At 37.3% G+C, this 14942-nt stretch overlaps 1 protein-coding gene across 1 annotated transcript in view; it reads right to left on the bottom strand.

Annotated features, from left to right (window-relative positions):
- Positions 1-4338: 4338 nt before the first annotated feature.
- Positions 4339-14942, bottom strand: part of LOC130080162 (uncharacterized) — a 42635-nt gene continuing 32031 nt past the window's right edge. The window contains exons 5-9 of the mRNA XM_056245459.1: positions 14045-14148; positions 13044-13336; positions 12777-12936; positions 12475-12614; positions 4339-4476 (exon numbers count right to left, since the gene is read on the bottom strand). Of these exons, the coding sequence (XP_056101434.1) occupies positions 4339-4476; positions 12475-12614; positions 12777-12936; positions 13044-13336; positions 14045-14148 (835 nt within the window). The remainder of the gene's footprint in view (positions 4477-12474; positions 12615-12776; positions 12937-13043; positions 13337-14044; positions 14149-14942) is intronic.

Genomic DNA, 14942 nt, shown 5'->3' with positions numbered 1-14942 from the left:
GTGTTAACGAGCAGTTGGACAGGTGTACCTAATAAAGTGGCCGGTGAGTGTATAAAACAAGTACACAATTCAGGACAATCTATGGAAATAAGTCCAAATATCATAATCAATGTAAACATTTTAGATGCACTTCTGTTGAAACGTTTTGGGTCAGCAAGATTATTTTAGATTATTATAAATTAGTAAATTTATATTATTATACATTTTTTGTTTGTTTGTTTCTTGAGCACCAACTCTGCATTAGTTATTTTAAATTGAAATATGACTTATTACTACTGTATTTTATCAAATAAATACAGCCTTAGTAAACATATAAGAAACGTATTTCAAAAACATTACCGACACCAAACTTTTGAATAGTAGTATATAATTTAATGGAAAATGTCACAAAAATGTATATAAATAATTGTTATACTAACAATACTGTCTGAGAGAACAACCTTTTCAAAGTCTTGACACAAAAATAATCATTGTTTGTGATTAAAAACTCATTATGAATCGAATAGTGCACAAACATAAGAGCATAATTAATCACTAAAGGAAGTGGCGGACTCGTGACAATGAATGCAAGGAAAGATGGAGCCATATACATATTTCATATTTTAACAAGTAGCGTATCTCACATTTTTCTCCTGCTCGGCCGACAGCGCAGATAGTGACGGATAGCGCCAGACACTGATGGAGATCTCATGAGCATCAATTAATGGCCATATGATGAATGGCACCATGGTACTCAACATGAACACGATGGGTGGAGAATGATGCAAAGACACTGTAACTTATGGGTGTGATAAATATGAACTGACATGCATGCCATAACTCCAGACTTGCTTCTGCAGACCTGTCCTTTGGGGAAAAGTGGCGGTTTATTAATCACATGTGCCTCTCTCACGATGTGACATTAGACATGCAGATGGTTTAATATTGATTAGATAGGTGGAAAGTGATAGTTGATGCAGTAGATTAAAGAAAAGTAGAGCAGAAAAACGATTTCTGTCTGTCCGAGGAAAACATGACAAACTGCATAATCGAACATCTTCTCTGCCTATCAGAGCATACACACAACACCAAGGCCAATTGTAGTCTAAATTATGTGTATACAAGCATGAAGACTTCTAAAGTGTTAGTCAAACTATTGTTTTAGTTCGACCTTTTAAAGTGCATGAAACGTACTATGTTTAAAGATATATCCAATCGTTCGAAATGGACTGTAAAGCAGGGCCGGCCCGTGGCATAGGCAGTATAGGCAAATGCTAAGGGCGCAAGCGCCTTAAACCCTAGGGGGGGCGCCAGAGCCGCGTAAGGAACTTTCCGCTTTTATTGTACTTCATTAACACTGCAACGAGTGGAGCAATTACATAAGCCTGCCAGTGGCGCAAAAAGTGGGTATACCGGTATGTGTAGCGGAGTAGGCGCCCTCATAAGATTTCATCATAGAATTTTGACAGGGGACCCCCCTCCAATAATATCGCGAGCGGGCGCCGTGAGCGCTGAGCGAACAGGGACGAGTAGTGAGTTGTCGTCGAAAAAGATAAATAAAGCAAAAAAGTGGCCGGGGGCGAAAATAGAAATAGCCCATTCGTTTTGTTTTGCTTAATCGCCGGCGCTGGGTTAGTGCTGGTGTAATGCATTGGTAAAAAAAAAGCTTTTTTTCTGACACCGCATGAAACGTGAAGATCAGCGGCCCATTGGTTGTTTTCTTGATTGACACTGGGCTGGCCCAATCACATCTTTAATGTGAAGTACAGAAAAATACTCTTTCTATTAGTATAGAAATTAGTACAAAACTTATGAAAGTTTCCTTTATTTTTCAGTGCATTGTTTTACAATGAGTATTATCATGGGATTAATATTATAACTATTATTATGTAATGTAGACAGACACTAACTAAAAGAGGTTTGAATTTTTCTTTGTTTAATTTGAACACTGAATATGGGTTGGAGCTTTTAATTTTGAACTCTCAAAGTGCACCAGATTGATGAATTTAACATTAAAATGCACAAAATTTTCTTACGGGGGATCATGCCCCCGAACCCCCTAGCCTTGTAGCAGCCTAATGGATTAGTAATAATAGTAGTGGTGGTAGTAATTGTAATTTATCTACTACAAGTTACATGGTCAGATAATATGCAGATAACAATGCAACTATGTAGGATGATTGAAATATCCTTGAACGTTCTTTTTTAGCATTTGTATAAACAATTTATTACAGTTCAAGTCATAATTTGCTTGTTGAAGTTTTGGAGTGACTATAAGAGCATTTTTGTTTAGTAAAATAAATACTCATTATTTTTAAGGGGGGGCGCAAAAATCAATCTCGCCTAGGGCAACCAAAGGGCTAGAGCCGGCCCTGCTGTAAAGCACTGTTCATCCACAAGAATTACAACGGCTCGTTAGCCTACATCAAGTTCATCCACCTAGAAAACTTTTCCCACTTTAATAATTCAGGTACTTTCATTTAAAGTATGCTTCACATTCTGCTTTTAAACTTCTGGAACGCTAGCCTATTTTACCTTCATTGTAAGTGCATTAGTGTAAGTGTGACTTTTGAAAAATGAATTATGACCACTGCCAACAGAGCTAAACTGGGACTGAACCCAAAAACACAGATCAAAATAGACATGTGTCAATTGACTTCTGTTGCTTTTGATAATATGTGACCATTGTGCATGTTATCATAGTGCCATCATCATTGATGGCTCTACAAAAAATAGATAGAATGATAGATAGATAGAACGATAGATAGATGGATAGATAGTGCTGAGGGCTAGCTTTCTGTGGAATGTCTACAAAAGCATATTTAAAGTTCAATGATGTTCTAAACTGTTTTTTTTACAACCTAATATATTTCTTAAAACTTGCACTGGCTTGTTGTCTGCCTTTTACAATAGCGACTAGGGCTGCAACGATTAGTCGACGTTGTCGACAACGTCGACAATAAAAATATGTCGACAAATATCTTTGTTGTCGAGTAGTCGTTTGATCTCACGTGACCTAATGTAAGGGCCTGCAATCCCGCGATTTGACCGCTACGGCGCTGTAGCGCTAGTGTAGTGCAGCCCTTACAAATGCTATTGCGGTAGAAGAGAAAACAGCGCGAATTATGACAGTGCAAACGAATCCGAACTAGCAAGGTTTAGGTTTGGGAAAGTTTCACAAAACTTCAAATCAAGAATGCTGTCGTGTGCAATTTTCACGGGAGCACAACATGCATGTTGGAGTGCAAGAGGAAACATCCCGGCAAAAGAGGAGCCGGTGAGAAGTGAGTGTTCTCCAGCTGGAGCTTACTAATCAGCGGCAAATCTCTCTTTATTAGAGAATGCAATACTACTAATAATAGTAATAATATTATCAATAGTAATATAATTACAGTAATGTGATGACTTATTTTGCATAGAATAAAGCTTGATCGAGCTTAGGAGTCAGGGCTGTTTTTATTATTGTAACACTATTAGTATATTAGGTATTATTATTGTCTTATCACTTGCCTGTATTTTGTTCAATAATCATGAAGACTTACAAAACGAGATGTTATATCCTTCCTATGATATAGGAAGAATATCATGGCAGTTACTTTATCATACTATAAATTAAAAGGTGAATGAGAACGTCTCTGTCAGCTCAATTGTCATGTAAAAAAAGATTGTAATTTTATAATTATAAAAAATTGTTTGCAGATTAATATTTTACCATTCAATTGTGTCCTGAAGTAAATGTCCCTTTTTCTGTTTCAGTTCTAAGAAAAGCAGTGGGCCTATTAAACAATGCTTAGAGAGCATTTGTGTGTGATTTGAGTTGGACCGAAATCTGAAAACTTAAAGAGAATGACCTGTTTAGTTGGCTCAAAGTTCATTAAAACAACTATTTCAAAAGCTGAAGTGATTTTCTTTTTTTATACTATAGTTAGAATATGTATAACTCAATGTTTTAACTAATTGGAAAAGCTGAATAATCGTTCCAAACTTACTGATTAGTCTGCGGAATAATCGATGATTAGTCGATTAATCGTTCTAATAATCGTTAGATTAATCGATTATCAAAATAATCGTTTGTTGCAGCCCTAATAGCGACTCAACCTATCAAATCTGGAAAGAAGTTTCAACAGTGAAGTCCTCCATGAAATAGTCATCTGATCCTAAAGTTCATACCAGGGACAGGTATATTTTAGGTAGACAGCCGTCACACTCATCACAGGGATATCAAACACAGCTCACCTCTAAAATCTCCTTTACCGGCTCTCACTGAGAATTTAAGCATTGTCTGAAGTTTCTTGTCATAACCCTCCCCTTGATCCACCTCAAGTGCCTCATTTGATGTTCATCTTTGAGTTTCTCGGTTTATTTCACCGCCCCCTGGATCCTGAAAACTTTCTCATCCCATCTTCCCTCATCATTCCCCCATCCCCCACCTCCAGTTTTGCGTAGAGCCATCGAGCTACTCTCTGGCGGCAGTAAGCACAGGTTTGTCTTGATGTTCTGAAATGGAAAGGTAGGTCACAGATGAATAGTGCCTGCACTCATTTCTGGGGCAAGCAACACCATCTATGGGAATAAAAAAATAAAAATAAAAAAACATGACATTTCAGCACACTAGATATACAGAAGGGGTGGTGGTAATGCGTTAGTCACATCAAGCTTCAGCATTTTCTAACTCTACTAGCTTGATAACATGCTATTCTGAAATAGCACACGTAAAGAAAAAGAAACACATTACAATATCACAGTCTACATGCACCGCAATGATTTTTAATTTAATTTATTCAGATTTCAAGGCGTCATAACCGTACCCTACCCCAGACCTAAACCTACCCATAACAGTGCGTGTTATATTGACGCTAAAGGATGCCATGTGCGTAAGATTTCGACGAAATGTCATATGGCGTCACCTATATGACGCCAAAGGATGAGAATGCGTTGGAATATTTGTGTTAATCTGTCTATCCATCCATCCATTAGACTTCAAAGACTTTTTAAACAATTAATAAGATTGAAAAAAAATATATATTATAATAATCAAAAAACTGCACACATCATCTTTATTTGGATTGATTTTGAATAAAAGGTGTCTAATGTTTATTGTTTCATATAAACAGCTCAAACCATATTCAGTAGAGAACACAATGGAAGGAAAACACACACTTTAAAACACAGCTTTCTTCCCATCAAGCTGTAAGTGATTTCCATTATTCTCTGTTCTGTGTTTGCTGCGAAGGCAACAAAACCTTTGATTATGTTCATTTCCTCACGCTCCCTTGGTTCCGCAAGAGGAGGAGGACAGTAGTGTGATGAATGACACACCATTGAGAGTTTGACGCAACGTCTTATCTGTAGTCTGACACCTGATTGACTCTGAGGCGTTAGACTTTTATGTTCTATGATGGCTATTTAGAATCCATTTTCTCCCAGTGGAGGAGAGTGCAGAAAACAAGGAAGGAAGTTCATTTGGCAAAGCGACAGAAAAATAATTCACCCAAGCCAACTCTGTTAGGGCAAAGAAAGGAAGATACTGAGAGTAAAAATTAAATTCAATAATTAATTAACTTGTTGGCAGTGTTCACCCTCACACCCTCAAAATGCATGTGGCAGGAGACAACAGTACATGAAGTGTGAAGCACCAAAAAATGGTTCAATTGAATGGACTAAAATGACAAATTTCACATTTTCTCATTTCATCTGTAATTGCATATTATATGAAACAACAGTGTACTTTGTATCATAGAGAACCATAATAAATCTAATAAAAACTCTTTTTTTATTCATTTTATTTGAGAAACAGAACTATTGTGGAGTATTTGTGACACTACAAATAAAAATAAATACATAAATAAAAAAACTCTCTTAAGGTGATGATACACAGGGCAACTTTTTGAGCAATGTTGCCGTCAACGGGCAACCAGATGAGACACAGGGCCCACAAACTATCTAAATAATCCAGATAGAAATGTATTCCCCATTTTCAATGTTGTTGTCCCAAACAACAATCGCTCGGCAAGATTGCCCAGCAACATTACTCAAAAAGTTGCCCTGTGTATCATCACCTTTAGTGTTAGTAAAAGTAGATATTCTTAATGATTTACTGCCAGCTGCACCTCGGGTTTGAAAGCCATGGCTTCGTGATTTTTGAGAAGTGTCAAAGTTGCCAACAAGCACAACAGTCAGTTATAACACCTGTCAATGTCAGTGTCACGTCAAAAAAAAAATCTGCACGGCATGTAGTGCAGTGCCTGCTTCTTTTTTTGACAATTTCTGACATTCCATTCTGAGGTTAGCAACAATTATATATGCTACATACAATCAAATAAAAATTGCAAAATATAACCACATTTCTTTCCAAGATTATAGTATGGTGCTGCTCATGGCAATTATACAATTATATAGTTCACTTCTGTTTAACTGCATAACTTTAAAAATAATTATTTGCAGTATAAATAGCCAGCTAGTATTCCATTCCGGTCAATATTTGTTTACTGTGCATATCTAAATGAGCGCTATCAACCCCAACATAATATGTATCTCAATTTCAAACTGCAACCACAAATACTCATCAGATGGTCTATGCTCACAGTGAGACCCATCAACCAAAAACACGTCAAGGAAAATATCTAAAAATGTCCAGCAAGTAAAATATCTTGAAATCCAGAGCGAGACAATCTCCTGAGAGTAAAGACAGCAGTTGGTGGGGACGTGCATGGTTTATATCGGCAGCTGGGAGCAGCTGGCTTGGTCTCATTTAACAAGACTAGTGCCAAAAGTAATTAAACTTTGTCATAGATAAAATGGTTGCCTGCAACATATGTCCAGTACTGCCCTACAAAGCAAAAAGGCAGTAACTGCATGTTTGGTCAAAAATGAGTTATTATCATTTTCATGACATTCAAGGCATCCTTTGTTATGTGACAACACATCTTATCTCAAATGTGTGTCGTTTTGGAGAAAAATGGTAGTCGTTTGTACAGTAACTGCAAAAAGCCCTAGTGAAACAAAGCAAGAGTACAGTAACATCCATTACTGTATTCTTGTTATGTTTTACCTAACAAAAAATAACCGTGTTTCTGCGCAGTGCAGTTATACTGTTGCCATGGTGAACACACAGCTGATTGAGTGATTGGCATCCTCACGGGACGATTTTAACATTTGCGATTTCACCCTTCTAACTTCCCCTAATTGTTCCTCTACCAAACTACCCCCCTCCCCTGAAAGAATGAAAAAAATATTCCAGAAAGAAAAAAAAGGTGCAAGAGCTCCATGTAGTGACTTTAGCGCAGGGTTCTCAAGTTTGATCAAAAGCTTGGAGTGAGATCACATGCGGTTAGGGGAGGAGCCTTAATGGAGCCCCGCCCCCAATTTTACCCATTGTTCATAATAACCAGCACAAATTGAAATTATAGCAGTTGGTAAATCTGATAAATGACAGAGCAATTCATCACATCAAATATAGGCCTACTCTTTAATGTTATATTTCAAAATTACAAATAACAAATTGTTTCAAACAGTTTGGAAAAACAAATCTTTTTGCATTTTCCCCTGACATCTTTGAAAAATACAAATGCAATAGCAATGATTAGGCTATGATTAGTATGTTTTGACAGGATATAAAATATTACCCACACTCTAAAAAATGCAGGGTTAAAAAATAACCCAACCTTAACCACGCCGCTGGGTCACTATAGGACAGAACACGCGCTGGGTTGGTTTGACCCAAGTGCTGGGTTTTTCCATTTAACCCATATTGTTGGGTCATTCATTTGACCCAACCAGTGGGTGAAATTGACCATCTTGCTGGGTTAAGTCTTACTCATGTGCTGGGTTATTTCCTGTATCATTGCCTTATTAAAATTAGTAACAAATATTGTTATATTTAATATTTTTTTGTAAACAATTATTACAATTATACAATGTATACTCATTCTAAGGTAAAAAAACATAACGGTTCATTAAGTAAGGTCTTTATACACCACTGAAAACATAGTTATGTATATGATATTGCATTTCTGTTAACAGATCCTCCTAAATACAGTATTACACAATGCACCTTTAAAAGTCAATAAGAAACTAATTTGAACTCTTATACGATTATGATTTCATTTATTAAGATGTGTTGATTTATTAAGAATAGCTACAAACATTTACAATACGACTAAATATCACAGGGTTTTCCTCACATTTGACAGAGGACGATTCTTTTCCATTAATTTGATACACTGCTTCGTGTATTTAACATGAAAAACAAAATAAAACTTTGAAACAAAGATCACCAGCCTCCAGCAAAGACTCGGTCTCGATGACGTGGCCTGGAACAATGGCAACGGTCTGACGTGTCCCCCTCGTCGGATCCCTGATGCTCCAGTCATTTTGTAAATATTCATCCATGTTGGTCCCCAACTGTTGATTACACACAATCACTTAAGAGTGTTGCAATATAACTGACATGCAAGTTTTTTGTGAAAGTATTTATATTTTTTTATTGCAAACATTACCAGATATGGCCAAATGTGAAAAACAAACAAAATGTATATTTACACATCTAAATAGACAATTAGCAGTCTATTCAGGATAAGACAAAAACACGATTTGGAAAATGGATTCATGATGTACTCGCTCATTATAAACATTTTGTAAATTTTCAACACAAAAAAAGTTATGGACTGCAGCTTTAAAAATGAACAAAAATCTATTTTAAAAAAATGCAATTTAATGTTGCAAACAGAGATTGCACCTTTAAATATTCTAAACCTAAACTAATTTCATAGTTATCAAGCATATCAAACTTACAGGTTGCATGTCAAGTACCTCTGAGCCTCTGTGGTGGGTCTGAAGCCCTTTCCTCCTCTCCTGTAACGTTAGATGGATGGGGGAAGCAGAGTTTGCAGGACCTTCAAAGCCAGCAGCTAAACAATATGAGCATAATACATAAAGTTGCATTATCATTTAAATAGTATGCTGTATATAACAATTCATATTTCTAAAGTAGCATTTCTGACTTTTCTGCCCTGGTGTTTAAAATGGCGCTGTTGTGACAATAGCAAAAACTATTTATTGGCCTCAAACATCGCGCACACTTGATCCATGACCACTGTCTTAGTAGTAGCCTACTAAATTATTCTTAGTAGGCCTACCTCAGGACCTAACAACTTATAATGGGTTCAGGGCGAGAACATGCTTAATATGAAATCGATTTATTTCTCATTGCCTCAGTCGCCGTTTGTAAAGATTGCACGTCAGACGTCATACAATTATTATTTGATTTTTTTGGGTAAAAACGATCCTGGTTCCGACATAGACATTACAGAAGAAACACGCAGACTGTGCTGGAACTTACCCCCGTCGCTTCTTCTGACGAGAATTTCTTAATGTGCCAGCAGACTTTAGTTTCCACACAGACTAGACTTTTTTCCCGCAGTTTTTACGTACGTTACGAGCCCTATAGGGACATAAACATAGGCTACTGCGCGTGCACGGGTTCATTCAAAACGCTTTTCTCACTTTTAATTACTAAACGTCCACAATAAATACGATATTTACGTGATGAAATTACAATTTAAACTACATATTTCATTAAGGCTGCTGATATAGCTGGTTTACAATGTGGCATTTTGTCAAAAAAATCTAACCGGCTAGCTGTTACTAATGTTTTACAGAATAAATACGTTATAGCCTACCCCTCGCACTTCCATATCAAAGACTGTATGCTGAACAGTGAAATTATTAATGTTAAAAATATTGGTAAACATATTAACTTACCATAAAACACTGCCTGCTCCGACCTCCGAGTGAAGTCCTCCTCGAGTCAGAAGTGAAGAATCCAGAAAGTTCCGCAAAGAATAAACCGGTTGCTGGGTCAAAATAACCCAACCAGCTGTTTATTTGTGAATTACCCCCTTACAACTCATTTTACCCAGCATGAGCAACCCAATAATGTGTTTACAGTGCCCCAAACAACCCAGCATTTTGACCCAGCACAATCAACCCAACAATTTGTTTACAGAAACAACCCAGCATTTTTTTGAGTGCAGGGCACTCTGCTTTAATACACGTAGCCTTAATGTAACTAGAAAGACTATTAATACAGTATAATATATAATTTAAAATAAAATTAAGAAATACATCCTTTACATTCCCTTAGTTTCAGATAACTAGCCAAACTGAGTCAAAGCTTCTGGCCTGGTTGCAAAGTAGTTGTAGAGTTTTTGACTGCATCAATAATGTATACGAGGGACTATATATGGTCTATGTTTATGTTCTAGCCTAAAAATGTTAGGCGAGCTTTCTTCCAACTTACATTCTCCATGACGACGTGTGTTCGCGCGATGTTGCGGTGGCCGAGAATAGGCTTGTTTGAGATGAGCAAAATATGCGCAGAACCGATCACCGGTGATCAGCGCGAGATGCATGCCGGTTAGAAATGTGTCTGAGAGCGGTCCGCCTTGCTCTGATGTCATGCAGACGTATGTCAAAAAACTCTCGCGACCGCAAGGCGCACGTGTCGGATTCTGCAGTCGCGCGCAGTTGCTCTCCACCGACTGCGCTGATCAAAAGCACGATGGGAAACGACTTGCTGACGACACAGCTTAATGCTCATTGGTTTAAACAACCGTGATGTATTGTTCTCTTTTAAAATGTTTGATTTTAAAGCTCTGATATCATGTTTTATGTGTAGAAATTATGTGTGGATATCCCCAAACTCTCTGACAGTGCATCTATGTGATGTAATGTTTAAAAAAAAAAAAAAAAAAAAAACACATATCTGTATTAAAGAAAAAATGATTCATAAACATGTAGGCCTATTTAAAATGGAATTAAATAAGTGCTTTGGGTGTCTTGTTCATTATATTTATTTTCATATTCAAGCAACAAAACTTAAATTACATCCAGTTTATTAGCAACAGCATACACGAGTGTGAAACCCGTGAATCCCGCGATATCCTCCTTTGATCTCACAGGTGTCTGATCCACTGCGAGAAGAGCGACCCGTCCGGCTTGCCTGCGCTTTTTTCACTCCTCCTCTCACTGCAGCCGCCTACTCTCGACTACATTTCAGGCGAGGCAAGGCGCATCTCAAACAAGCCTAATATGTCCGTCAACTTCCGTACGTGTGTTCGCGGACTTCACGCATCTACCCAGCCAACATTACAGGGTGGGGCCAATGTGGGCCCAATATGGGCTTTAAATATGGGCCCTAGATGGGTTTGTCCACGGGTTGCACAATGGCCCCACCTTGATTAGCCCACATAAATCTCATATAGAATCTGAATGGGGCTTATGTGGGGCCCAGCTGGGCAACATACATGGGCAACATACTGCCCCCACTTTATGAAGCCCACATGTGATATATGCCCAGAATGGGTTTTTCATTGGGTACTAGATGAGGTTTATGATGCATCTGGCCTAGAAAGTGTAATTATGTATTAATTATACGTTTTATGCTTGATTGTCAAGTCACCTTCATTTATATAGTGCTTTCTACAATACAGGTTGTTTCAAAGCAGCTTTACAGTTAAAAGTGAAAATTTGTAAATTTACCTTATGTATCTATGTGATTAATTTATTTGTTTAGAATAGATAACTGATAAAAGTAACATTATTTCAGTTTGGGAAATGTCAGTTTTCAGCAAAAATATTCCACTGTTCATTCATCTATAACATCACAAAACATGAAAAGTGCAATTTAAAAAATGAAATAAAAAAAACTGCAAAGGTTCAGTATGTCAAAATGTTTTATTACACTTGAATATTTTATAAATCTTTCAAATACATGTTTTTTTTATTATAAAATCATCAAAAATCACATTTGAACAAAAAAAATGTTCAGAAGATGAACGAAGGTCTTGCGTGTGTGCAACGACGGTGAAATAACCCTTTAAAGGAACACGCTGACTTTTTGGGACTTTAGCTCCTTCACCGTATTCCCCAGAGTTAGATAAGTCCATACGCACCCTTTCATCTCTGTGCGTGCCGTAACTCTGTTTGACGCACCCACCGCTAGCCTAGCTTAGCACAAAGACTAGAGGTAAACGGCTCCAGCTAACATACTGCTCCCAATAAGTGACAAAATTATGCCAACATTTCCTATTTACATGTTGTGATGTGTATAGTCACAGCGTGTACAAATAACAAGGTCACATGAGACACAGCCATCTTCTAACCGTATACATACTGGGAACTATATTCTCAGAAATGTTATTTGTACACACTATGACTATACAAATCACAAGATGTAAATAGGAAAATGTTGGCGTTATTTTGTCACTTATTGGGAGCAGTATGCTAGCTGGAGCCGTTTACCTCTAGTCTTTGTGCTAAGCTAGGCTAGCGGTGGGTGTGTCAGACAGAGTTATGGTACGCATGGAGATGAAAAGGGTATGTATGGACTTATCTAACTCTGGGGAATACGGTGAAGGAGCTAAAGTCCCAAAAAGTCAGCGTGTTCCTTTACAATACTTGGGCTTAAAAACAGCACAAAAAATATTACTGTACTTGAGATGGTCTTTTCTCCTGTTGTCCTCTAATGGCTCTGTTTCCACCCCTGTCTTTAGCTTCAGTGAACCATTTGGTGAGAGCCTTTTCTGCCTGTTTCTGGTTGACTTCTTTGGTCAATGAATTCTTCTTCAATCCACCTGCATAAAAGTTTACACACAAAATTCCTAATATTAATTCCAAATTATGATCATGATTAAAATATGATTAATCATGCAGCACTAGCGTGTGTATTGTTAAAAGTATTGCACAAATGAAATTCACTTGACTTATGCATAGGAGTACAACAATAAAACACTTACCGTATATGACCTCAAAAAGGCGCAGATCTCTAAATCTCTTCTTGCCATGACGGCCAAACAGACTGTACTGGATTGCCACTTCATTTGAAATTAGGAATCTCATCATCCTTCTTGTTGCATCATCCAGTGAAGAACCACCAACATCTGCAACCATTGCAACCTAAGTACAACCAGACAGAATGATTTGTAGATGATATGCGTAAGTCAGCTTCAGAATGATAAAAAATAAAAACCAACAAGCAACATGAACACTGATCATGAACCTACAACACTAGACATGAATCTTGGGTCAAGCAACTTTTCATTCATAGCTTCCACTTCTTCTGTTGTTGTTAGAGGGAAGACAGCTTCTTCAGGAACATTGGGCAATGACTCATGGTTGTGCTGCTTAAGCAAAGCATTCAACATGTTGCTATGCACTCGCTGAGTCTCTTTCACTTCCTCCAGGAGGGTTAAAAGCTTGACGAACCTAGCATAATCGGTGGTGGCGATTCTCTGACCGACAGGTCCTGCAGCAGTGAATCCCTGTGCGGCAGGTCCGGTGTTGGCTGGTCCTATAGCTAGGGGTGGGCGATATGGCAAAAATATCTTATCACAATTTTGTTCAGGAATATCATGATTCACGATTTTAACAATTCTTTTTATGTTGGTTTTACTGTTTTGCAAGTGACTGAGCGGCACAGTCAAACTAATTTCCCTATGTTAAAAACATAGCCTAACAATGTAACAAAATATAAAAGAAAAAAAAACAATTAGACATTTAGGCCAAAGATACATTTAATTATTTTATCTTTGTTCAAAGTAAATAAATAGTGCTTTTATTTTTTTTAGCTACCGTAGTATAATATTTAACAGTATCATTCACCATGTAGACTTCACTGTATAAATTGTACATGGTTTCATAAAGCTACTGTATAAAAGATAATGAAAAAATGGAAATTCTGTAATTATTTTCTCATCCTCAAGTTGTTTTAAACCTGAATGAAGTTATTTCTTATGTTGATCATACAAGTTATTTTGAAGAATGTGGGTAACCAAGTCCAAATAGTTGCGGGTCCCCTTTTACTTAAATATTAGGAAATAAAAACTATGGAAGTCAGTTCAGCAAAAGACAGAAACCAGCGTGTGCTGTCTGTCACTTTAAGACTCATGTGTGCATGTAATAGATACAAATTTGATTTTCTCTCAACTGTTTACTTTCACTTTAGACATAACTGACTGTTTATATAAACCATTTGTGTATTTGACTATATTAGCACAAAACCCACCTGTAGGAGGGAATCTCTGAGCGGCTGGTCCGGTGTTTGATGGTCCTGTAGGAGGGAATCTCTGTGCGGCTGGACCGGTGTTTGATGGTCCTGTAGGAGGGAATCTCAGTTTGGAAATAAATTACATAAAGGCTAACATTAGCATGAGTTACGGACTTACGCAAAACCTCTGAATCTTTGATCACTGGATCTGTCTACACTAAAAGGAATCTTGCATAATTTTTGGACTATGATGAGATCATTTACAAGAGAGCAGAACGTGCATACCACAGTCTATGGTGCGTAACGTTACACAAACGTGACTCATCAGCGGTAGGCTAACGTTAACATGAACATCTCTGGCCATTGCTAACTGCAACATGAAGTGTGATTAGTTATAAAACTAATCGCAACAAAAATGCATAAAAATACATCTACTACAACGTTAGCAGATCTAAATAAACTTTTTAATGGCCTTAAAGCCAGGACATTCTCACTGCAGACTTGAGCGGGACTGTTGCCTAGCTGCATAAGTAAATTAAAGGCAACCATTTTTAACGTTAGCCCTTGCCTTCAAAAGCAGCATTATTCCGTGTTTAGACACTCATCATATGTCGGATACCTTAAAAATTCTGAATTATGCCATTAAAAGTTGTTATTATAAATTGGTGTTATCATCGGCTGCTGTGGAAAGTTTTACGTTATGCTAACGTTACCTCAGGTGAACACAAAAAGCATAATTAAAGCATAAAATCTATAAAAATGGGAATGTGACTTGATTAATGACATGCAAAAACAAAAGTACACCTTACTGTCAACAGAAATGACCTAAATTTTAAGCCCCACAAACATAATAGGCCTAATTTACTGTTACGCGCCTAAAATAAAAAGACAACTTAACGGCTAAATTAGTTTAAAG

Source organism: Rhinichthys klamathensis, unplaced genomic scaffold, assembly GCF_029890125.1.
Source record: "Rhinichthys klamathensis goyatoka isolate OS25496 unplaced genomic scaffold, OSU_Roscu_1.1 h1tg000030l_1, whole genome shotgun sequence".
In the NCBI taxonomy this organism is placed as follows: domain Eukaryota; kingdom Metazoa; phylum Chordata; class Actinopteri; order Cypriniformes; family Leuciscidae; genus Rhinichthys; species Rhinichthys klamathensis.
The sequence above is the reverse complement of the archived record's forward strand: the minus strand, read 5'-3'. Positions and strand labels throughout refer to the sequence as shown.